Source organism: Rattus norvegicus, chromosome 1, assembly GCF_021556685.1.
Source record: "Rattus norvegicus strain SHRSP/BbbUtx chromosome 1, alternate assembly SHRSP_T2T, whole genome shotgun sequence".
Classification (NCBI taxonomy): domain Eukaryota; kingdom Metazoa; phylum Chordata; class Mammalia; order Rodentia; family Muridae; genus Rattus; species Rattus norvegicus.
This window is the reverse complement of record NC_141534.1, coordinates 265,752,260-265,777,233: the sequence shown is the minus strand read 5'-3', so window position 1 is coordinate 265,777,233 and position 24,974 is coordinate 265,752,260. Positions and strand designations below refer to the sequence as shown.

General features: G+C 47.5%; 1 protein-coding gene and 1 long non-coding RNA gene across 6 annotated transcripts in view; one reads left to right on the top strand and one right to left on the bottom strand.

The window, feature by feature from the left end:
* The window catches only part of Mxi1 (MAX interactor 1, dimerization protein), a 59,542-nt gene that overhangs the window by 29,612 nt on the left and 4,956 nt on the right, over window positions 1-24,974 (bottom strand). Inside the window, 2 exon segments of one of the 4 annotated variants that reach the window (NM_013160.3) lie at window positions 8,792-8,924; window positions 10,657-10,916. In NM_013160.3, the coding sequence (NP_037292.2) occupies window positions 8,792-8,924; window positions 10,657-10,729 (206 nt within the window). In that variant the 5' untranslated portion in view covers window positions 10,730-10,916. 4 annotated transcript variants of the gene reach the window in all.
* On the top strand, window positions 14,489-19,852 carry LOC108349710 (uncharacterized). 2 transcript variants are annotated; one of them, XR_015653587.1, is made up of 3 exons: window positions 14,489-14,586; window positions 15,759-15,937; window positions 18,537-19,852. It is a non-coding gene; the product is annotated as an uncharacterized LOC108349710 (long non-coding RNA). The 2 variants fall into 2 exon arrangements; XR_015653581.1 differs by having other exon boundaries at window positions 15,676-15,937.

Sequence of the window (24,974 nt, the reverse complement as noted above, 5' to 3'; positions counted from 1 at the left end):
CTCAACAAAGACAAGACCTTAGTTTCACTAGTTAACAAGAAAATAAACTATAAAGGCTTAGAACAGCACTGGTGGGCGGCACCATGACATCAGCCCCAGACCACATGATCCAGGCTTCGGACAGAAAAGCAGAATGCTGACCTGACTCAAGTTTGAGCCACCAAGTCTTAATTGTCAGGTAAATTATTACTAAAAATGTCTTTGTTAATCCTAGAGAAACAAATCTTAGGCCTTGAATTCATCCTCTAGTTATACCTAGGAATGCCCAAACTACAAGTCCAATTACTTAAAAAAAAAAAAAAAAAGAAAAAAAGAAAAGAAAAAGAATCCACCTCATACAATTCTCTGAAATCAAAACAATGAGAGATACATGTGTGACAGACTTTGTAAATGCACAGCTATCATATTACAAGCAAATGGTAATAATTGCTATTTTTATAAGGCAGAGCCTACCTCTTTTTCCTTTTTCTTTCTGAGCTATGGGTCTAACTGTGTAGCCAAAGCTGGCCTAAAATTCACAATCACCCTGCCCCAGCCTTCCCAGTGCTGGTAATACAGACGCGCACCTCTGTGACCACTTGAACGCACCCTCCGCTGGCACGTAATTTTAAATTCTCATGTTTATAACAAACATGAAATATCAAAGGTACAGCGGAATTCGGCTCTGCCTGGAATGACAAAACACACCTCTGACTGTCTGAATGTCATCGAGACAACTGGCTTAATAAACTACAGTACGCGCAAAGCAGAGCCTCCTACAGTAGCTTAAGGTGTCACAGGCAAACGTGAGAAAATGTTCAAGCAACAGAATTTCTTGGGCCATGAAGGAAGATGGAAATTTTATAGGAAAACAGATATAACTGCAGATATCACACTAACGGAACTAAGCCAGTTTCAGAAACACCAGTATGGCTTATGGCTTCCCTTGTATAGCTGTTATACACTGTCAATACACACACACACACACACACACACACACACACACACACACACACACACACGCATTAAATTATATATGGTATGAGTAGACGTGAACCTGTCTAGGCAAACAGAGGGTACTAACTTGATGGGGAAGGAAAGTAGGCAGGGATGGGGAGGGAATGCAGCACACAACATATCCTTGTGTGAAAACTTTTATTTAAGAGTAAGGCTGCCAAGGTTGGGGATTTAGCTCAGTGGTAGAGCGCTTGCTAGGCAAGGCCCTGGGTTCAGTCCTCAGCTTGGTGGTTGGGGAGGTCAGGGGGGGAGAGTAAGGTTATGATAGGTTCCAAACCATGAAGCCCTCCCTCGGGATTTATCATCAGGCCCTGATGTATACCTCACTGGATTCTGTTTTTCCTGTTACAAAGTTCATCATATTTTGAAATAAATTCTCATGCTTATTTCTGTCATTAGATAGTAAGTTTCATGAGAACAGAAATACTGTGTATCTATGTAAAAAAACAAATATATCTACATATTCAAAGAGGGCAAATGTGTCAATATTTTTAAATAGAGATGTGCTGGTTGGTTGGCTGGTTGGCTGGTTAGCTGACTGGTTACTTTGTTTTTGCCAACTTGACAGACTGGGTTCATCTGGAAAGAGGCAACCTCCACTGAGATAATGCCTCCATCGGACTGGCCTGTAGGCAAGTCAATGGGGATTTTCTTGATCAATGATTGATATGGAAGTAGTGTCAACATTGAGCAGGTCATCCTGGGTTGTAGAGAAAGTGAGCTGAGCAAGCCAGTAAGCAGCGCTCCTCCATGGTCTCTGCCTCAGTCCTGCCCCCGTCTCCTGTCTTGACTTCCCCGATCACGGACTACAACTTGTTAAACTCTTTCTTCTCCACAATGCTTTCAGTCATGGTGCTTTATCACAGCAACCAAGAACAAATCAGGACAACAGCAAATCGAAACATAAAACACAGGACCAAAAAAAGATAGGCAGAAGAGAGAGAGGTTCTATAATACATGCTTAAATTACATTAGTTCTGTAACAACCTAAACAGAAACTGGAAATATAGTTTGTCAACCATGTGCTATCAAATGAATCTCTTTCATTAGATTAATATTTGGAAAACTATCCCTACCAGAAGAAATAAAGAAGTGTATCAAAAAGGAAGGAGACAATGCTGCCTCATTTCTAAGAAGAAATCAAGGCAAGAAAGTTTTCTTGAGATCACAGTCCCTTCTTCCAGGTTCCCATGATGGACACATGTGGCCTTAAAAGCTCTAATATTTATACCTGCCTATAATGTGCTCTGATCAAATCTACCTCCATCCCCAGTCCTCCAGCCTCACTGCTTCACTTCCCCTCACAACTTCATGTACCTTCCTTCTTTTTTAAATTTAGTGTCTTCTAAATCCACTTACAGCTACCTGTTTGGGCATGGGTATGGGACTATCTACTAGAGAATGTGTGGCCTCTCAGAGCCAGAATCCCTGAGAAAAATGGACTTCTTTCCCTAGCAGGGCTGATAGCTCCTCAGAGAGGAATGGAACTTCTGATCCCTTCCTCGATCCCAACTGTTCTTAGATTCTGGCCAGCTTGATCCTGTGCAGGTCTTACGCATGTAGTTGCAGCCCAACACAAGTTTCACATGTCCACCGCAGATGTCTACTACCTCTGGCTTTTACATTTTTTCTGCCCATCCTTTCTGAGATGGTTACTGAAACTCAGGGATCTGATACAGATGTCCCATTTAGAACTGAATACTCCAGTCTCTTATTCTTCCTATATAAACCAGTTGTGGGTCTCTGTGTTAATCGCCATCTACTGGAGAAAGAAGGCTGTTTAATACGATGTCCAGTTAGCAGACTTAGTACTAAGTTCTCTCCCAGGGTCTATGCCTTACCCAGCCACAGTTAACAGGCATGGGCTCAATTTTGTGGAGTGGGCTGTGAACCCAATGCATAAGTGGTTGGTTACATCCATAACACACGTGCCACTACTGTACATGTGCACCTATCGTATTAGGCCAGTCGTTTTTGTAGCTTGAAAGGCTCTCAGCTCAGTAAGACTACTGTTAACTTTTCTCTCTTGGTAGAGCTTATTTAACCCTGTAGATCTCTATGAGAGCTAACCAGTAGACATGATGCTTTTAGGTTAATATTGCCTTGATTTCTCCAGGTCTTATGTCTCAAGTCTATGGTATCTTCAGCAATAGGGTCCAACCATCAAGTTTTGGAGGGTCAGCAAGAGCAAAGGCAACAGCCTATAACACTGGGGAATCTATGAACCGGCCTTTTACTGATCAGCACTCAGTGTCTAGGAGAGGCCCTGTCCCCACATTATTAAAGTTAATCACTGCCTGTGGTACAGCTCAGTCTTAAGCAAATCACTCACAGTGTCTCTTGGCCACATACGACTTAAAGCAGAGAACTCCTTCAGATGAGTCCTTGAATTACCTTGTTAATATGTACTCTTCTGTGTCGTATGATTACTATTTGGACCAAAAAAAAAAAAGTTATCTCTTTAAATAGGGAGATGTTATAGTCTACTGATCTACAAGAAATAATCTTTTAAGTCTTTGAAACCTAAGAGCAAACTTGGGCTTCAATGAAGCACTGAATGGAAACCCTAGCTTGTCTACTGTGAGACACACAAAACAAATTTCAAAGGATCCATTTGCTACCGAAATACTGAAAAAGAGCGTTGACATCACTAAGAATTTACCTGTGAATAATCTGCCATTTGTGTCCTAAAACTGGATGAGTTTCTATGGCACACAGACCCAGAAACTATTTTTAAAATCTGAAAACTAGGAATTTCACAAAAGCAAGTCTCCGCACAATTCTCCAGACATCAGGAACATTCTTAGAAACAAAACACACAAGTTACTACCACTGAGAAAAATCCTCCGTAACGATCCTTTAATAAGTGCTGGCCCCATGCTGGCTCCAGTTCTTCCAGGGTACCCAATACCCTCATCTGGCCTCTGTAGACACTGCACACACATGGTACACATGTGTACATATGGGCAAAACATCTGCCTTTTAAAAAATATCACATTTTTAAAAATCTTCTTTTAGGGGTTGGGGATTTAGCTCAGCAGTAGAGTGCTTGCCTAGCGAGTGCAAGGCTCTGGGTTCGGTCCCCAGCTCCGAAAAAAAAAAAAAAAAAAAGAAAAAAAATCTTCTTTTAAACACGCTGGGCATAACGCCACACATCTTTAACCCCAGCACTCGGGAGGCAGAGGCAGGCCATCTCTAAGGTCTGGAGGCCACTGTGATCTACAGAGTTCCAGGTTAGCCAGGGCTATTTAATGAGACCCTATCTCCAAGGGAGAATAACAAGTCAGGCTCCTTCTCTCTCAAAAACTACCAACTTCTGAGTACAGTCAGAAGGGAGAGAAAGCTATAGTAGGATGAAAAAAAAAATCTTTGTGTTTAAAGATTACCAAAGCAAGCCCTATAAACGAGAGAATCTGGGGCTGTTTTTTAATTTCTTAATGTTAGCAGTTGGAGCTGGGATTCCACTGGTTTTCCGGCATTCCTGAATATCCACACGACAACAACACAAGTCCAAGTGGGCCCTGGTCAGTGACCTCTTTCCAGCTCAGCCTAACAATGCAACAAACGGCCCATTTGTCACAGGTTCACACCAAGGATTTTTGCCAAAACTGACAGTTCTTTTGATAGCATTTTCCTGTGACACGGGGTGACAGTGAGTGTTTAATATTAACACTCTATAATCTACATACTATACACTACATACATACTACATACACTTGTTTAGAAGAACACACTGTTTCAAGTGGGAAGAGTCATCTTCGTAAGCTACACACTGCTTACCTTTCTCAATGTATTACTCTCAACATGCCTGACCACACAACGTCATACAAGAACTCGCCAAAGCAGAGGGTGTACTTTTAGCCTTGGTTTTTCCTCCTGTCTGTGTTATGGTACAACACACACAACACACACACCAAAATACAGTTTCCTTATAAGGCTGTCAACACGGAGCCTGACCATCCTCCACTCTTGAGCATCACCTACTCTGCTTTACACAGAAGGGAGAAGAAAGAAGGAAGCAAAAGACACTTGAACCTTTTCCTTATGGAATTTTTAGCCTAACAAATGTGCCACAAATATTAGAAACAATTGGATGTTGCTACTCCTGCACGTATAATGAATATTATACCGTGATGAACATGTATTCATGGGATATATAAAGATCTACTGCCCATCACATTGGCCCATGCCTGGATTCTCAACACTTGGTAGATGGCAGGAAGGTCAGGAGTTCAAGGACAGCCTGGCCTCAGAGCAAGTCTGATGGCAGCTTACACAAAATGTAACCCTGTCTCACGGAGACCTGACGTACTGTCAGAGATTAAGAACGGCTTCTCCGAGGGTGTTAGCACTGAAGGGGGAGTGCTAGAAGACACGGATAATTTGGCAAGGAGGGAGGAAGGTGACTGCCAGTGGAGAACTGAGTACATACAGGCCTTGGAGTAGAAGGAAATACGATATGTTAGAGGCGTGGAAAGAAAGCCAGCCCATGCAATTCATGAGGATCGTAGCTGCAAGTACATGAGGGAGAAAGGTACCACACTACACTTGTTCAGTTCAGATGAAGGCTGAGCCTGGGCGACTCAGGAGAGCCAAGAGATAAGAAGACATATTTGAGAAACACCTAGGAATAAATTAGTGTGGCACAATCAGTGGCTCATTATTAGTTTTAAAGATGATCGCTCTTGACTTCTCTTCTTAATGCGCACTGGTGTTTTGCCTGGATGTATGCCTGTGTGAGAGTGTTGGATTCTCTGGAACTGGAGTTTCGGACAGTTGTAAGCTGTCATGTGGATGCTGGGAATTGAACTCAGGACCTCTGGAAGAGCAGCCAGTGCTCTTAACCGCTGAGCCATCTATCTAGCCCTGGAAGTTTTTTTCAGTTGAAACCAAACAGCGATGTTGAGCTTCTGAGCTTCCTGGCTCCCAAGGAGACAGATGTCTTCTGCAACAAGTTTCTCTAAGAGCAGTAACATCAAGTTCAGTTTTCAGAAGTGTGCCAAAGAGCTGTGACCAAGATTCCAGTAAGACCAAGCCTGTATTTAAAGAATAATTATACATTACAGGACCCACCTCCCGACTGTCAGACAAGCTCACTAGCATTTTCAAGGTGCGTGTTTATGATACCACATTGCATCTTTCATTTCTTTCCCCTTTGTACTTCTGTAAAAATATTATTTTGAGATTTAGGGGGGGGAAAGAATAGGGGATTTATATGTCATGAGTCAAATAGCCCCCAACGTAAGTTTACAGAATAACATCTGCTTCAGGGATATCACAGTAGACCTGAGACCATCACTGTGAAAGTTAGCCACTGTATCTTCAAGATGCCAGAGTATCGGAAGATAACTACTGCTTCACCTGTGGTGTCACAGCATTGGTAACCTAGGACGTCAGTGTCAGGCTGGGTACGGCTCAGTGGCGGGGTACTCAGCTAGCACAGGCAGAATGGCTGGTAACCTCTCCTTTGAGATGATAAGGTAAGTGAAGTTTCTGTACACCATCTGTCTTACGTAACCAGTATAAATAACAAACACTGGGGAAAAAAACAACAAAACAAAACAAGCCAGAAAAGAAAAAAAGGGGAAGAAAAGAGAAGGTAAGGGAGGAAAACCTTCTCACGAGGGAGTTACAATGTCTGCTAACTGTAAGCCGTTAGTAAGACGCCATGTGTACTGACGGGCTATACAGGAAGTCACCTATGGTCACCAGGCCCTTACGCTGTCAACTCGGCACTCAGGGCAAGAAGGAATCTTGGGAGTATCTAATACAACTCCTGATTTCACACATGACAGTAAGGGGCAGAGAGAAGTGGACTGAGGTCATGTACCTGACTTCTAGGAGACTGGGATTCAAACACTTGAGACCATTTCCTAAATGGCACTCTGTCCACGCATATAAAAACAAAACAAAACAACCAAAACACTTTTTTTTACTGTTTAAATTTTATTGTGGCTTGAATGAGAAAAGTCTGTGTGTGTGTGTGTGCGCGCGCGCGCGCGTGCGCGCGCACACACACACACACACACACACACACACACACACACACACACACACACACGCGCTGGTAGCACTGTTTGGGAAGGATTAGGGGGCATGGCCTTGTTGTGTCACTGGGGTTGGGCTTGAAGGTTTCAAAAGCCCACCCCATCTCAGTTAAGATCTCTCTCTCTCTGTCTTGTGCTTGTGGATTAGATGTGAGCTCTTAGCTACGTCTCCAGTGCCATGCTGGAGCCACCAGACACCAGGATAGTCATAGACTCACCCTCTGAAACGGTAAGGAAGCTCTTAATATATTCTGTCTTCCCTAAGCAGCCTTGGTGTTTGTCAAAGGAATAGAAAATTAACTACCACAAATCTACATATGGGTTAAAAGATAAGTTCTTGAACACACTTAATTCCTAACAAAATAACCAGAATCATCAAACATGCTTTTAAATGTATGTCATTATATGTGTGTGTGTCTGTGTGTGTATATGCATGTGTGTGCACGTGTCTGTGTGCATGTATGTGTGTATATGTTTGTGTGTGTATGCGTCTGTGTGTGTGTCTGTGTGTGTGTCTGTGTATATATGTATATATTTATGTATGTATTTAAATACATACACATCATCTAGACCCACAAATAAATATAGCATATTAGACTAAAGGCTATTTTTACAATTTAAGAATTTAAGTTTAAAAAATACCAAGCGATCTTGAGAAGGCAGGCAGCTCTAAAGGCACGAATAAAGACGGGAGAATGAATTCAGTTTGTCCCAGGGACGTGAAAATGAGCCGTGGAAAGATCTGAACATGTGACTTGCAATTGTTATCTACAGGAGCCTAAGTTTTTTTGCAGGGAGAGCTTGGATGACACACTCTGCTCTCAACTGCCTAAACCTAAGGCACCCGGCTGGAGCTCCCCACAGCCTGCCCAATCCCAGCCAAATGAGTCCTTCTTTTTAGTCTGTAAACAGTGGTCCCTGGATGAGAAAGAACGGTCTCCTTTAACTTCCTCCTATCAATGGAAAATACCCTTCTCTTAAGGTTTCTTGAAAACTGCATATTGACACAAATCCTTGAATCAAAATACTGAAAAATCAGCCAGACTCTACCAAAAGCGGAAGTCAGTTACGTCTCAGCTCCTCTGAACAAGCACGTTCTGGAAAAGAAGTCCATCCCGGAAGGAGTCTTCTTTATTTCTGCTAAAACCTCCATACCGACCACTTTCCATTGAGTAAGATTCAAATGTTATACAACAGGGTCCTTCCCCTCCTCCTTAACAAATGGGCCAGTCCCATTAACATAGCTAGATATTTTTATTTATTTATTTATTTTTTTTGGTTCTTTTTTTTTTTTCGGAGCTGGGGACCGAACCCAGGGCCCTGCGCTTCCTAGGTAAGCGCTCTACCACTGAGCTAAATCCCCAGCCCCGATATTTTTATTTTTTTAACAAAGCCCTTGATTCTCTTTTATATCTTGCCGGGGCTATTTCTAATTTTAAAAGATTCTTCTTGGACTATCCTGAACTTGGAGAGAAAAATGAAAGCTGATCCAAGATTACTCTCAGCATGTGGCTAGCATGGGCACAGGCTAGCTACCAAGTCTCAACTTACCATCCTCTAGTGATGGGGACCCCCTACTAACCAGCAAGAACAATTTCAGTTGCCTCTGTGGGGTTAGATTCCCTTTTTGCACACAGAGCCAGGGTGGTGTTAGAGAGAAAACAGATCCATGGGATTAGGCCTGGAGTCTGAGCCCCTCCACGCCTGTCCCCTCACGCCCCCTCACGCCCCCTCCGCCATCTTGCTACCTGTTGGCAGTGCTGGTGTTGCTGCTCCCACTGCTGTGTTTCTGTGCCCGGCTCAACCTCCGTGGGGGCTTTGAGTGCTGTAGCCGGGGGCTCGGCATGGAGGGGAATGATGAAGCGTAGCCATGTTCACACTCTAAAAAACAGTAAGGGAAAAGAAAGTTTACGAAGAATACAGACTGGGTTGGGGATTTAGCTCAGTGGTAGAGCGCTTGCCTAGCAAGCGCAAGGCCCTGGTTTGGTCCCCAGCTCCGAAAAAAAGAAAAGAAAAAAAAAAAAAAAAAAAAAAGACCCACAGATCCAAAGGCCTCGTAGTAACACTTTTTTTTTTTAAGTAGAAAAGATAAAATGTTCCTACTCTCTGGTTAGAAGATAAAATCCCACTGTTTAGCTAAGGTTGGTACGTCCCTTTAACCCCAGCACCCAGGAGGCCGAGTCCAAGGCCAGCCTGGGTTACGCGGCAAGCCCCTACCCAAAGGAAAAAAAAATTACATACCCAGCCCACTGCCAAGAGAATGTATCGTTAACTCTTCCAAACCAAATTTCTCACTCCTCTCCAAAACCCTCTCCTCCGAGAATTCTTTAGGTTTATTTTTTTTTTACATGTGCATAGCTGTTCAGAAGCATGTATATTTATGCATGTTTTCTGGGAAGCCAGAAAAAAAAACATGGATCTCCCTGGAACTGGAGTTACAGGCTGCAAAAAAAAGCTCAATATGGGTACTGGGAACAACCCTGGGTCTCCAAATCAGTATCAAGGGCTCTTATCAGCAGAGCCATCGCTCCAGTACCAAGAATTCTCTTTTAAAATCCTAATTTCTAATACCAGCTACCCACCCATTCACTCGCCTTAGAAAAAAAAATCCCCCCAGCCAGGTGGTAGTGGTTGTTGCTTTTGATCCCAGCGCTCCAGAGGCAAAAGCAGTCGATCTCTGAGTTTGAAGCCAGCCTGGTCTACAGATAAAATTTCAGGACAGTCAAGGCTACACAGTGAAACCTTGTCCCGAAAAACCAGCCAACCAACAAAACAAAACAATCCGAAACCCTTGGTTTAACTACAGTCACCTCTTCAGTGCCTTTGTAGCCTCAACGTTTTTGCGTGCCCCAGCTCTTTTGACCACAACGCCTCGGTAAGGACCTCCTCTCTCCTGACAGCAGCATTTAGGCTCTTCACACTCCTTCCTCTGTCTTCCTATTCCTCCACCTATCTTCACCTCCAAGGCAACACCATCTCACTGTACCCCATGCTCACAATAGCAGGGAGCCCCTCCCGCAGCTCTTCAGCCGGCATTACCCCCACTCCACTCCGCCCCCGGGCTCGTACAGACCCCGCCTCCTGCACCCACACCTCCCCAGCTCCCACCCCCTTCACTCTCCAGTGCGGTCTCAAGTTGCAAGAGCTCTTGGTCCAGCGTCTTCCGCCCTCTCCTCGGGTCCGTTCAGCAGCTGCCCCTGCGCGACTGGAGAGTCCTTCCCTTGCAGCCCAGAGCCACCGGTCCTCCCCTAAAGCCCCCTCTCCCTTGCCTAAGCTCCCACTCACACCTCATGCACAAGTGCACACACGCCTGCTCTCGCTCGCGAGCTTCTTGCACGCCTCCACTCCGGAACTCACCTGCACTCCAGAGCAAACCTCCCTCCCGGCGCACCCACCTCTCCAACAGCGCGCGGACTTCCACGCTCGTGCACCTCACACGCACGCACATTTCTTCCCACACGCGCGTGCTCCTCTTGCCGCGCGCGGGCGCGCGCCTCCCCCTCACCAGTGCACGCACTTCCACACACACGCGCGCACCTCCCCTTGCCAGCCGCGCCGCACTCCCCGCGCGGAGCCCGAGGCTGTGGTCGAAGCGACGGCGTCCAGCCGTTACCTCGCTCCCTGCGCTCCAAAAACTCCGCGGCCTCCAGCAGGCGCTGCACGTTGATCATCCGCACCCGCTCCATGGGCTCCGCGCTCCCGCCCCCGGCCGACAGGAGGCGCCACAGACGGCTACAGTCCCACGACGACCCTGGACATGTGCGGCGGGCGGGCGGGCCAGCTCGGCTCCGGCTCGGCGCGCTCTCCGCCGCCCTAGCCGTGCCCGCCGCGCCCGCCGCGCCGCCTGCAGCCCGCGCGCGGTTTGTTTACTTCTCCGCGCGAGCACGGGGGAGGGACCGGAGCAGCGACAAGGTCCCGCCCCTGCCCGCCCCTTCCGCTGCCCCATGGGAAATGTAGTCCCGCCCCCAAGCCAGTACACGTCGGGTGTCGAGGGACGGGGCCGCCTCCATGCGCTTGCGCGTGGAGCACTCCGCGATGGCCTCTGGGAGATGTAGTCTTTCCTTGGCTTTCCTTTCCAGATTCCAAGAATGGCAAGACTAAAAATTTACATGACTTTGCTTCTGAGGAAAAGACTTGGGTCTTCTCCCAAGGAGACTCATTCCTTAGATGGTGCTCTGGGCCTAGAGTTCTCTATCTATTGCTTTCCTGTGAAACGTCAGTGTCTGGGTACTCTCACCCTCTAAAAGAGGAAAGTAACATTATTTATAAGGACAGAACCACAGATACTCTGACGAACAAAAGTCGCAGTTCAGAAACATGAGATCATTTAATGAGAGTCAGAGAGGACGTCCATTCGGTCCTTCTTTCCCTGTTTCGACACTCTGTATTCTTCCTCCGTGCCTCATTGGTGTTTTTAGACAGAAAACCTGTTCTGATGATATAAGGAAAGGATGTAAAGATTTGGTATTGTATTCATAGTGGACCCCAAGCTTTTTTTTCCCTCTCATATAAGATGAATTTATTTCTTCCATGTATTCACGATGTTGAGACACATGCCAGGCACTGGACCAGACTCTATGTAGACGGTACTGAGAGAAACAGGCATGGGCCTTCCTTGTTCCCAGGAAACACCTATTTAGTAAGCTTCATCGTGAAGTCTAAATGAAATAATCCCATCACTCAGTGCTTTCTACTGGCGATGGTTGCTCCTCCTGTGCTCTCCTCTCTTGAAGTGTAACTGACATCAGAGACAATAACAAGCAGAGAGCACACTCAAAAGCAGCCACTTGCTGCTCCCAACCACCACCCTCTTTCCACGTCCCTCTTCTAACGGATGTCTTAACTTTGGCATTACTGATACTTGGGACCTGATAGTTCCTTCTTGGAGCTGGGTTCTGTTCTGCGCACTGTTGACTCCTCAGAAGCAGCCCTATCCACCCACTAGAAGCCAGTAGCTCACCACCAGCCTGGGGCACGACAACCAGAATACCTCCAGATATTGTCACAGGTCCCCTGGGACTCAAAACCACCACTGACTGAGAACTATCTGGGGGAAGGGCTGCCCGCTCTAGGAGCCCCAGCTGTGGAAAAGAGCCATAACCTGTCTCACTCTGGTTATGTTGACCTGCTGGTGGACGATCAAAATGACAGACCTCTCGGTGAGGAGACAGTGTTCCCTTCCTGTGGTCATGTTATTGGCTACTGAAGAAGAAAAAAAAATCTATCTCTGGATGGATCGCTTACCCTGTCACGAACATCCTGGGGTTTGTTCTACATGTTAAGGGCCTCTCTCCTCTCCTTGGTCTCTCTTTTTTCCACATTCAAAGTGAGCAGTATCTCCAGTGAGATCACAGGCTGCAAAATTCTGTCAGCCCTTTTAAATATCACACTCGGCACAACATTTAAGAAATGGATGTTCATCAAATTCAGGGAGACCCAAAAGGAGAAGTAAGTATTCACAGGCCACAGTGGGGGTGGGGAGGACTTCTCTAGACTTTGAAAGAGGGACTGCTTTTTTCAGGAGTTGGCTAGGCTATACGGGTTTTCCCATTGTGTATTGGTAACAACCACCCCCATCCCAGCCAAGGACATTACTGGATAGAGGTGGGAGGAAATTCTGCTCCCCACCCCCACCCTCTTTTATTGGTCACTCTGCCAGGTGTGGTGGCTCCACACCCTTAATCCCAGCACTCAGGAGGCACATACAGGCAGTTTCCTATGAGTTTTGGTCTCTATGGTGAGCTCCAGGACAGCCAGAATTACACAGAAAGGCCCTGTCCCAGAAAACAGAAACAAAAAAACTAACATCGTCCACTCAGAACAACTGTTAGTTGAACGTCAAACCTATATAAGGTCAGGTGTGTTGGTGCAAGCCTTTAATTCCAGCACACTGGAAGACAGGAGACAGACAGACAGACAGATCTTTGGGAGTTCAAGACCAGCCTGGTCTACACACTGAATTAGTGAGTTCCAGGTCAACCAGGGCTGTATTGTGAGACCTTGTCCGGTTGGGAAGGAAGAAAAAGCAGATTATGAGTCTAAAAGTTCACTTCCACCACCACTGGCAGAATTCTTTAAAGTATCCAGCTGCAAATTCCAAGGGCCCTGGGAATGTAAGTCACTTTCACAGCGCCTGATAGTCTAAAGGATCCACTGACAGGTAAAACCCGTGTGGCCCACAGTGGGGAGATGATGAGGAACCTGAGCATACCCATGAATTGAAACTGCCTTTGGGGGGTTGGGGATTTAGCTCAGCGGTAGAGCGCTTGCCTAGCAAGCGCAAGGCCCTGGGTTCGGTCCCCAGCTCCGAAAAAAAAGAACCAAAAAAAAAAATGCCTTTGGTTTTGTTGATCACAGTACAGAACCAAATAGAAGGTCAGTGAAAAAAAGGCTGGACAGGTGTCCCAGCTGACCCCACAAGAGTCCCCAAAAGGCCACCTGCACATGAGGAAAGTGACAGCTGATACATGTACAGAAATCTCCAGGCTTTTCCGTTTGCAATTGAGCAGGCTGCAATCCACGAGCAACACACACACACACACACACACACACACACACACACACACACACACACACGCCCCAAGCTCTGTGTTAGCCAGGGGGAGCCCAGAGGCAGCCATGGCTTTGCAATAGTTCAGATGAAGCCAATTTGCACTACAAACGTGGTTGGGAAAACAGGAAAGCAAGAGTTTCATGTCTACAGAGCTGAGAGGTTCCCAAGTCTCCAGTTCCACCCTCTCAGTAAGGAAAGTCAGTCTCTCTGTTTCGGTCTCTCTGTTTCCCTTCCTCTAACCCTCCCCCTCTCCCTCTCCATTCGAAAACTGCGAAAGTCCGGCAGCTCTACCACAATCGAGGGAGGATGAGGACAGTCTGTCTCTGAAGAGGAAAGCCAAGCTCTCTACTCATAGGGTCCTTCCTGCCCCTCCAATCGCTAGTTCAGTTCAGCAGATGGAAATTTCCAAGTGATGTACGCATACATGGAGGCTGATTAGCATATCATTCTGCATGCAGACAGGTGACACGGAGAAAGGAGGCAAGGTCGAGTTCAGTTACAAGTCCATCGTCATTGTTAGGGACACCGGGGGTTGTTGGTGTTCTAAATCTCCAAAGTGCTTACCGTGCAGGCACAGCTTTCAGCATTAATCTTTAAGGCTTTCAGATAATCAAGGTTTGGACAAGGGAGCGTGAGTTCCGAGGTCTTAGCAATCAACTGTATTAACAGTTACCCATTTTTCCACCCTCACCCGGCTCCCACATGCAGACAGCAGCCTCTTCCCTTCCTCTTCCTCCAGGGCTCAGAAACGTGAAGAGCCACAGAAAATCTTGGCTCTGCCCAGTGAGTCAGCCTTGTCTAACTTTGTGCGTAAGCTCTCAAGTCAGCGGCAGCTCGGGAGCAGCGGGGCTGTGTGCAGTCGAGATAAATTTGGGTCTAAAGGGATGACGTAATGCTAAACCCGAGAGGTGGCTGCCGTCTCCCAGGGCTCCAGTCGCCAGGGCTGCCGGCTGACTTCCCAACCACATGGAAACGCACCAAGCGACCCAGGTGCCCAGGCTGGGGAGACAGGGAGGGGGTAGCGGCAGAGGAGGCGGTGGGTAATTCCAGATCGCTGAATCTGGAAGTTTCTTGTGTTTAACTCCAGTTTTTCTAGTGAGATCAGACCACTGGCAAAGGCTCAAACAGCTGCACTTGACTTCCATCCTGACCCATCTCTTGCTTAGAAAGGAGCTTTTAAAAAAATATATTTTTTTAATTTACATTCCAGTCCCCCCTCCTGCCCACCCCTCAGCTCCTCCTCCCATTCCTCCTTCCCCTTGCCTCTGAGGGCTTTCTACATTATATTAAATGGCCCTTATTACTGATTATTTCGGTGATAATACTGGTGAACTAAACTCTCCTTCCTCCTTCTGTTTTTTGTTTTGGGGGTTTTGTTTTGTTTTTTTGTTTGGCTGGTTTTTTGGTTTTGTGTGTGTGTGTGTGTGTGTGTGTGTGTGTGTGTGTGTGTGTTTGTGTGTGTTTTGCATATACTTGGATCCAGGAAGTCTGCATTGCAGGATTCAGTTAATGTGCGCCTAAGTGGCTTGCTCACCCTGGAGAACACCCCTCGAACCCAGACTTGGTGGGGGGCACCATGGGGCTGGTGGGGTGCTAAGAACTCGAAAGGGTTTTGCTAGAGTGGCTTCATCCAGTGAATGTTTCCCCAAAATGTTTCATAGTTTGTGTTGTGGACGTTTCTCAGCCCAAGTGCCCATCTTCTTCAGTTCAGAACATCCAGGCTCGGAGGAATATGTCCACGTACCAAAAGCCACACACACAGCTGGCACACTGGTGGGGAAAGGATTGAAACCTAGGCCTAGAGATGTATGCTACCTTCTTGTCTCTAGAATTTCTTTTTCTGAATGACTTATGTTTAAAAGAAAGGAAAATGGATGGACACACACACACACACACACACACACACACACACTTACACATGCACACTCACTCTAAAGCCGAGTTAAGTTTTCTGATCTTTTAGACCAGTGGGGCCCCAACCTCAATGCTTTAAATGTTACGATTAAGTTAAATTCTTAAAGGGTCCCAAGGCATCCCAAATCTGCTTTTGCTGTTCAAGGTTCATTTTTTTCCCCACAGAAAGGTTACTCCACCAGCCGCTTCTCTGGCGCTGATGACCATAAGCCTCAGACCCTCGCTAATAAAATAGCTCCAATCCCCAGGTCTCATGCAGCCCCCACACAGCCGCCTTCCTTGGAATGTCTCCTGAGGCCTTTTCTCAACCTCCGTAGTCAACGCTGGTGCCACAGAACCCTCCCTCCCCCGTAGTTTGTTTTTGCAGTCATTGATGCTGGAAGATCTCATGATGTCAACCACGCTTGTGCATAAGACCTGCTCAACGGTGAGTCGTTATTTTTTCAGAAGCCTTGCTCAAACCTACACGTTTATATTTTTTTGTTTAGAGTTTTCCACCCATATTCAAGATCCGGAATCAACTAGAAAAGGCTGGGGTGTGGCTCAGTGATAAAACTTTCCTTGCCTTCCTCAAGATCCTGGATTCCATCCCTGACACCACAAAAATAGATAAATAAATTATAATTTTTGTTTTGTTTTAAGACAGAGCCCAATGTAGCCCAGGCTGGCCTCAAACTCACTATGCAGCCAAGGATGACCTTGCCTGTCCTCTTCCTTACACCTCCACCTCCCCAAGGGCTGGGGCAGCGGGCATGCGCCACCATCCCGGCTAATTTTCTTCCTTCTTGCTTTTATTTGGCTATTTGGTGGTTGTGTTTATCACGTTTTGCTAGTGCAAAGAACCTTTTTTAAAAAAATGAACTTATTTATGTGGTGTGCATGTGTGTATCCCTGCACACTGGTGTCTGAATGCATGCCCATTCAGAGGTCAGAGGAGGACCTTGGGTATCCTGCCTGCCACTCTCTGAAGCATCTTCCTGAGACAAGGTCTCCCACTGAACCTGGAGCTTCCTGGTTTCCAGCCAAGCTAAATGGCCAACAAAGACAGTAATCCTCCTGCCTCTACCTGCAAGCCACTCATGCAGTGCCAGAGTTACAGACTTTGCTGTGATTGCTGGCGACAGCCTGGCAGTTACCTACTGACTACCCCCACCCCCACCCCAATTAGGAGTGACTTGATTTTAAAGCCATTAAAAATAATAAATAACATTTAAAAAAAAGATAAGGGGCTGAGCGTCTTGGGACACACCTTTAATTCCAGAATTAATTCCAGAAGGCAGAGCTCTGTGAATTTGAAGTCAGCCTGGTCTATATAGCAGTTCTGGGTCAAAAAGGGCTATGTAGTAAGGTCCCATCTTAAACAAGAACAAATTAACTTAACTACCAGAGGCCAACCCCACTGCTAAGACTGGGACATACAGTCTTGCCATAGCCCCAGATCCCACCACCCTCCTTTCCCCTTTGAGCAAGTGGCCCGGAGTGGCCCTGACCCTGTCCTCTGTTGACCGAGCCACTCTTTCCTGGTGACACAGACCCCATGCCTAGCCCCTTCTGCTTCGGGTGCAGCAGTTACAATAAAAATACAGGCTCTTACTCGACTGAAGATATGCATGTTGTCCCCTCCCCCTCACTTTCAGCTCCAACCTTGACCCTAGAACATTCGGAGTCTCCTGGGGGGGGGGCTAGAACGAAGCGAACCCATTTACCTACCAAGTAACTGTGCCTTAGTCAGTGTTCCATTGCTGTGAAGAGACACTGTAATTATGGCAACTCTCTTTGTAAAGGAAAACATTTGCTAGGGGCTGGCTTACAGTTCCAAGGGTTGGTCCTTATTGTCACTTCAGGAAGCATGGCGGCATACAGGCCGACATGGTGCTGGGAGGACAGCCTAGAGTTCTACATCTGGATCTGCAGGCAGCAGGAAGATAGACAGAGAGAGAGAGAGAGAGACAGACACTGGGCCTGGCTTGAACATTTGAAGCCTCAATGGTTCCGCCCCAGTGATACACTTCCTCGGACAAGACCACACCCATTCCAACAAGGCCACGCCTCCTAATCCTATGACATTGTGCCACTCCCTAGGAGCCTAGGGGACCATTTTCATTCAGATGCACTGCTTCTGCATCCAGCTCTCTAACCCTCGGTCTCTGAGATTCTTGTTTCACAGATGAAGCCCAGAAAGAGTAACAACTTTGCTCAAGAGGTCACAGGAGCAGCAACTAGATTCAAAGTCACCACCCCATTCCTCACAACCGCCACCCCCCCCCCCCCGTCCCCACGGCCCAACACACACACACACACACACACACACACACACACACACAGAGCATGTTTGACCAGGAAAAATTGGTTAGGTCAATAGTCTCGCCTGTTCCTCTAGGCGGCTTTGGGATGTGTTGGAATGGTTTTCCCATCCTGCAATATTCCAGACCATCCTCCACCACCATCTAACCAATAGCTCTCAGCTTTCGTTTTGTTTTATTTTGGGGGGCTTTTTCTCAAGACAAGGTCTCACGTAGCCAAGGCTATCCTAAAAGCTGCTGTGTATCTCACTCTATCCTTAAATCAGAAATCCTCCTGCCTCAGCCTCCCCAGTGCTGGGACTATAGCTGCGAGCCACCACAGCGTATACAATTGCGTTCTTGTTAAACGCTGGTTCCAAAGCCCATCACTCAGCAAATGTGCCCTGGACCTCTTGCCAAGCGCTGATGAGAAAGGTTCGCTCCCTGTCCCCAGGGCCCTCATCTCCTGACACACAGACCAACGACAAACAAGTAAAAAGCTGTAAATCAAGGCTTAAGTGACAAAGGAGCGGATCCCACTTGGCAGATGTGGGGTGGAGCACAAGCAGCTGAGACACAGGGGAAGCCAAGGGTACCCATCCCGGAACACCATTATACTCTGGAAAGCATGGATGAAAGTTATGGCAGGGAGTTTGGGTTTGGTCCTAGACGAGGCAGGAAACGAGACTTCAGACAAGTGACTGACATGAACCCAGTTACATTTAACATCGCCCATGTTTCCAGAGCTCTACTCAGGACAAGAGGAGGTCAGCCAGCCCCTGTGCTGTCTGACAGGAACCATCTGAGCCACACACCGTCACTGCAACAACTGGGAGGGACCGCAAGCCCATCTCGGAAACCCACACTGCCTTTGTCTTTTGCCTTCTCTTCGGAAGCCCTTGGCGCCGAGTACCAGCCAGCCCAGTTGCCCTACAAGCTGGGGCGTCCCAGAAAGTCCTGGAGCCTCACAGGGTGTGGATCCACAGCCTCCGCAGCCGGCCTGTAGTGCCACAGGTGCCCTACTGGTCGGGCGAGTTTCTCAGAGGGTGCTGGCAAGGTGGCTCGAGCAAGTAAGCAAAACTACCCCAGACCATCAGCCTCCAGGGAATGGCTTTTGTGTCAATGCTGGGGAAACCCTGGAAGCTTCTGGTGGCTTCTCTCCACCCTAGGATGAATGGGGAGAAAAGGAAGTCCCTCTAGGGAGATATCTTCCTGGAGCCCTCAGCCTGTAACTCAAACACTCCAGACTCCATTTCTTGCCTCTTGTTAACTTGGAGCTCCCTGAGGCTTCTCTCCCAACCCCCTAAGGAAGAACAGTGGGTTTAAGTTCCACGGGGCCCTATTGCTGTTAGCATGTGGCCTTGGGAAAGTGAGCCAGCCTTGCTAAGCTGAAGCTCTGGGTAGCTATAAAAATGGAGGTAATTACAGCACCTGCCCATGGGATGTTTGTGAGGACTTAATGCAGAGCGCTTAGCATTGTGCAGCACATAGTAAATGCTCAGTAAAAGGGGGGGGGGGTATTAGCACCCCCCCCCCCAGGAGAACAGGAAGGAGCCCGAACTTGTCTCTTGGGAGGGAGCTGGGTATCAGACTCCCAGGAGACAGCCTGGGAGAACTGTCCACTGGTTTCTATTTGGCTAACACTTGAACCAGAACATGCACCTGAACTGGAGAGCTTCGCTCTCAGGGTACCAAGCAGAGTTTGGCTCCTGGCCGTTTTAGATATTTCTTGTTGCATGAAGCTAAATTCCATGATTGGTTAAAAAAAAAAAAAAGTATGAGGGAGAGTTTCGTGCGAGGCAGTCAGAGTTTAAGAGACTAAGAGACATGGCTGGGACCGACAGGCTGCTGTAGGAGGTAACTGGGGGGCCATTCTGTAGCTCTGGTCCCTCAGAGATAAAAACAAGGAGTCCATCAGTTCCCGGGCTAGAAGTTACACAGCCCGGGCCTGCCCTCTACTCTAATACAATAGATTGCCTATTGGAGCTCCAAACCTTCTTCACTTTTGTGTCCTTGTAGCAACAATAAATATACAAAGTAAAACATTTCAGCTAACTAGATAGGCCAAATCTCTCCTTTCTGATTTAAGCTTGAATTCTCCTAATCACGTCCTCCCTCAGGACAGCATGGTTATCGTTCTAATTTTCTGTGCTTCAGTTCCTCAGGGGACATCGGAGCAGGGTGGCCAAGGGCATGCTATGTGGGCAGTGGGTGGGTAGTGTGACTTGTAAAAAGGACGCTCAAGTGCAGAAGGCCCGCCAGATCTGTTGAAGTTAGCCGGGGTTGAACAAAAAACACAAAGCATTTTAAATGTTCGGTTGTGGGCTAGGGTAGGGGAGAGTACATAGGAAACCCAGGCACGCATGCACACATACACACACATACACACACACTCACCCACTCACAAATATACACACATGCACCCCCACACACACACATACACACATGCACCCACACACACACATACACACAAACACACACACTCACACATACACACATACACACAAACACACACACATACACACATGCACCCACACACACACACACAAACACACAAATACACACAAACACACACATACACACATGCACCCACACACACATACACACATACACACACATGCACACATGCACCCACACACACTCACACATACACACACACATACACACAAACACACACATACACACATGCACCCACACACACACACACATTCACACACATACACATACACACAAACACACATACACACATGCACCCACACACACACATACACACATACACACACATGCACACATGCACCCACACACACTGACACATACACACACACATACACACAAACACACACACATACACACATGCACCCACACACACACACATTCACACACATACACATACACACAAACACACATACACATACACACAAACACACACATACACACATGCACCTACACACACTCACACACTCACACACACATTCACACACAAACACACACACACATACTCACACAAAGGGGTTTCTCTGTATAGTCCTGGAACATACTCTGTAGATCAGGCTAGCCTAGAATTCAGAGCTCAGCCTGCCTCTGCCTCCCCAGTGCTGGAATTAAAGGTGTGCACCACAGTGTCTGGCCGGGACTCCTCTTGGAGCTTCAGGATGAGTTTTTATTCTCTCCATAAAGGGGGAATAGAGCCAAAGACACAAATCTCAAGTCAGACCCTGCACCCCACTGTTGGTCAGGACTCAGTTCGGGACAACTGAATTCCTCAGGAGAGATGTGGCTCAGCTCAGTTGGTGGGCACTTGTCTACCATGCATGACTGCTGTGTTTGATTCCCCAGCACCCCATAACCGGATACGGGGTACATGCCTATAATCCCAGCACAAGGTGAATCACAAGTCCAATGTCATCTTCAGCCACAGAGTTTCATGGCTAGCCTGGACTACATAAGACCCTTTTCCTAAAGGGTAACTAAAATCTTTAACCCTGACAGTGAAAGTGAGTACACACTCCATGAAGGTAACAACTGCTAGAACCTAGCACTGGGCCTACCTTACGGTAAAGGTAAACTCCAAAAATAACAGTTTAACAAACAAATGGCTAACGTCAGTACTGATTTAGGGAGAAACTCCTCATCCACGATGTAACTCTGACTTACTAAACTTTTGTTGCCACAAAAGCCTTCGAGAGGCATTTCTCTGGTCTAAAGTATTTTGAAAGGATCCTGTTTATGTGTTTCCTGGAGGCTTCTTGCTTAAAGCAAGAGTCACCTGTACTTTCAAAATGTTTCACAAGTGAGGGGCCCAGCCCGGCATCCTGCCCAGATGAGGAAGCAGAAATGGAGCCTCCAGCCCAGGATCACAATGGCAGGTGCCCATCGGTCTGACCCAGAGAAACAAAGTCAGCCTTTGAAGGCTTTAAGACCTCTGACCATGCCGCCCAGAGACGATGGGGTCAGAGACAGTGGCTGCTGTAAGTTTAGAAAACACCCAGAGAGTAGGCCCCCTTCTGCTCCCCATCCTAGTCTTTCCTTCCTCTCTCTGTCTCCCTCCCTCTCTTCTCTTCTCTCCCTTCCCCAGACTGAGTCTAGAACCCCACTCAATGTCCTTGCTTAGGTTGCCAATGGCCGACGGCGTCGACTGCTCCTGTCTCCCTCCCCGCCACCCCTCATGTGTGAGAGAAAATATTTTTCTTAGTACAGCAAAGTCAAATTAGCTTCATTTTGAAAGACTACTGAGAATGTTGCAATGGCCTCGGCAATAACCGGACACGCCCTGGGCTCAGTAAACCAGGCCTGAGAACTGCTGAGTTTATGAGCACCTGACCTGCACAAGAGCTGTTTGGGGCTCTATCTGTGACCCAGTCTCCTGTCACATAGATGAGAACACAGAAAGTTCTGCCTCCGCTCTGTCACTGTGGACGAGTCACTGTCGCTCTCTGGGCCTCTACCTCAGTGCTCTGTGGTGAAGATGCTCTCCCTGTGGCTGCTGGGGGCAGCCTGTGGTCACAGAGCTGCTTTACCACCTGCCTCCTTTAAACCCAAACCCGAAAGTGGAGGGCAAGAAGGAATGGGGTTCCTCCCGTGGGCTGGAAACCTCTTGCTTCGTTCTGCGGAATGGCTCATTTCTTACTCAGTTGTCTGTCTTTGCTTCTTTCCTCCCTTCCCTTCCTTGAAGAAAAAGAAACCAAAAAAGCCACAAAACCACAACTCACCTCCCCAAAACGGGTCACTTGGAAACCAGGGCTGTGTGGGGTTAGGTGTGCCAGGCCTGACATGCTGGTGGTATCTAAGCGAAGACCAAGCCAGGGCGAGCATGTGTTTCTCCTCCAGAAACCCGGTTTAAATCAATATTTATCCAACTGTATTTATAGAAAGTGGTGGTAGGAATAGGGGGTGGGGCGGGTAGGCAGGGGGATCTAAAACTGTACAAGCCACAATGACTGATGTAAATCTTAATCTTGGTGGCCAATTCCCTTCTGCAGGACCCAGCTCTTTTTTTTTTTTTTTGGCAAAAGACTCAGCATTTGATGAACCTGCTGTTGGCCTCAGTACCATAGCAACAGCCCTAAGTCCTCTAATATGCCCACAGGACAGACTAGGGATAAGGCAACAGGAGGGGGGCGGGTAGTTAGTGTTTCCTGGGAGCCCTGAACTTGAGTTAAGGCCAGGATGGTTGAATAACTAGGAATGGGGGGTGGGGGTGGGGAGAACCAACCCTCTCTGGTTGGCTACTCTGACTTAAGTCCCACTTTGCCACACACGGTTGTACAGGAAGACTGGAAATTCAACAAGGTGTTTCAAATACCAGCTCTGTTTCACGTTGCTGGGTGACCTCGAGCAAGTCATTTCAAACCCGCCTGGACTTCATTCCTTGGCTATAAAACGAGTACACGTGTATAAGGTGAAGCCATATGGGCTCTGGAGCTGGAGGCCCAGGTGGCAAACAGCTCTCCCACCTACTAGCCACATGATCATTGGGGAAGTTACCCAGCATCCCTGCGCCTCAGTTCCTCAACCCCTACTGCCAAACAGAGGTCATAAAACTGCACGTGCTACGGGGTGGCTCTGGACTGGGGGAAGATAACTCCTGGCTGGTCCTCACGCTAAACCCTGTCAGGATTCAGTAAGTGGTGGCCAGCGATGGTATTATGTAAATATGGTTGGAAGTCGCAGCCCTGATATGCTGGCACCTTCTATTTCCCGGCTTCCCCTCTAGACGTTTGCTTACCCATCTCCAAATGAAGACCCATTCCTGGGTGGGGAGCAGTGGGAGTGTTGCCGTTAGCGGATAGCGGATAGCTGGATATGGGATAGCGTGTGAGTACCTGCTGCTTCTTGATGGAGCCTCCTTCCCTGAACCTCCATAGTGACAACTCAATTCAACCTCTTTAATTTCCTGAATTCCCGCCTTCAGCCCCTGGGCGCCCTTCACAGGGTACCCTGTACCTGGAAACTCTGGAGTCCTGAAAGCCATATTCTCCCCTACTCCCGGCATCTACCACGTCTTAAACCTGCACCGAATCCAAAAACTCAGTTTAAAACGTGGACAAAATGGGGGCCTGACTTAGCAATGATCTTTACACATCTCTTTTAAAAATGACCCCCCTACCTCTCCACCCCACTGGGATTCACCCCACAGAGTTTGCAGGGGTGAAACGGCGATCACAGAATAGACAACCGGACCCCGGTGCTGATTATGGATCAGAGGGTTCATCCGAAGATGCCTCCCGTGTAGAGCTGTAACCTGTTAGAACATCAATGCCTTCTGTTTCAGCACAGGTCATTCCAGTGCCTACTTCCTAAGCAAGGACTTTTCATTCTTCAGATCACAGCTGTTGGCAGTAGACTCAGCTGGTGGTGGTGGGGGAGACAGGGCAGAGACAGGTAAATCCCAGGAGTTCACTGGCCAATGATTCTAGCCAATGACTAAGCTCCAGGTTCATTAAGAGACGATCTCAAAAGATACCTCTGGCCTCCACGGGGCACACATGAGAGAAGCGTGCACACACACACCTAACACACCACTGAATGTCTGTATATACCACACACACACACACACACACACACACACACACACACACACACAGACACACACAAGATGTTGTTATTTTCCCTGCAAAGACAAAGCTAACACCTGGGAAACAAGTAGAAGCTTGTGAGAGCTCAGGGGATAGCTTTTTAAACAATTATGTATACATGTGACTCTCTCTCTCTCTCTCTCTCTCTCTCTCTGCGTTTTGTGTGTGTGTGTGTGTGTGTGTGTGTGTGTGTGTGCATGTACCAAGTGCATAGAGGTGCCAAAGAAGGTATTGCATCTCCAGGGGCCAGAGGCAAGGCAGTTGTGACCTGACCATTGTGTGTGCCAGAGACAGGACTCGGCTGCTCTGTAAAAGCACCACAACCTGTAACTGCCAAGCCATCTCTCCAGCCCCATAAGTCACCATTCCCTGAGCACGCACTGTGCTTCAGGGGCTTGAAATGTTTAAAACCGGTGATTCAGTCGCTCTGTGATGATGTAAGGGAGGTCATTATCATTATGTCCACACAATGCAGCCTCAGAGAGGCTGAGTAACTTGTGTCCAAACAACAGTAGGAATCTGGACCTCTGATCCTTCTGACGGCCACGCATCGCGCCCTCTCAACTCATCTGACTCGAAATTAGCACCCAGTGAGCTGAAACAGCCA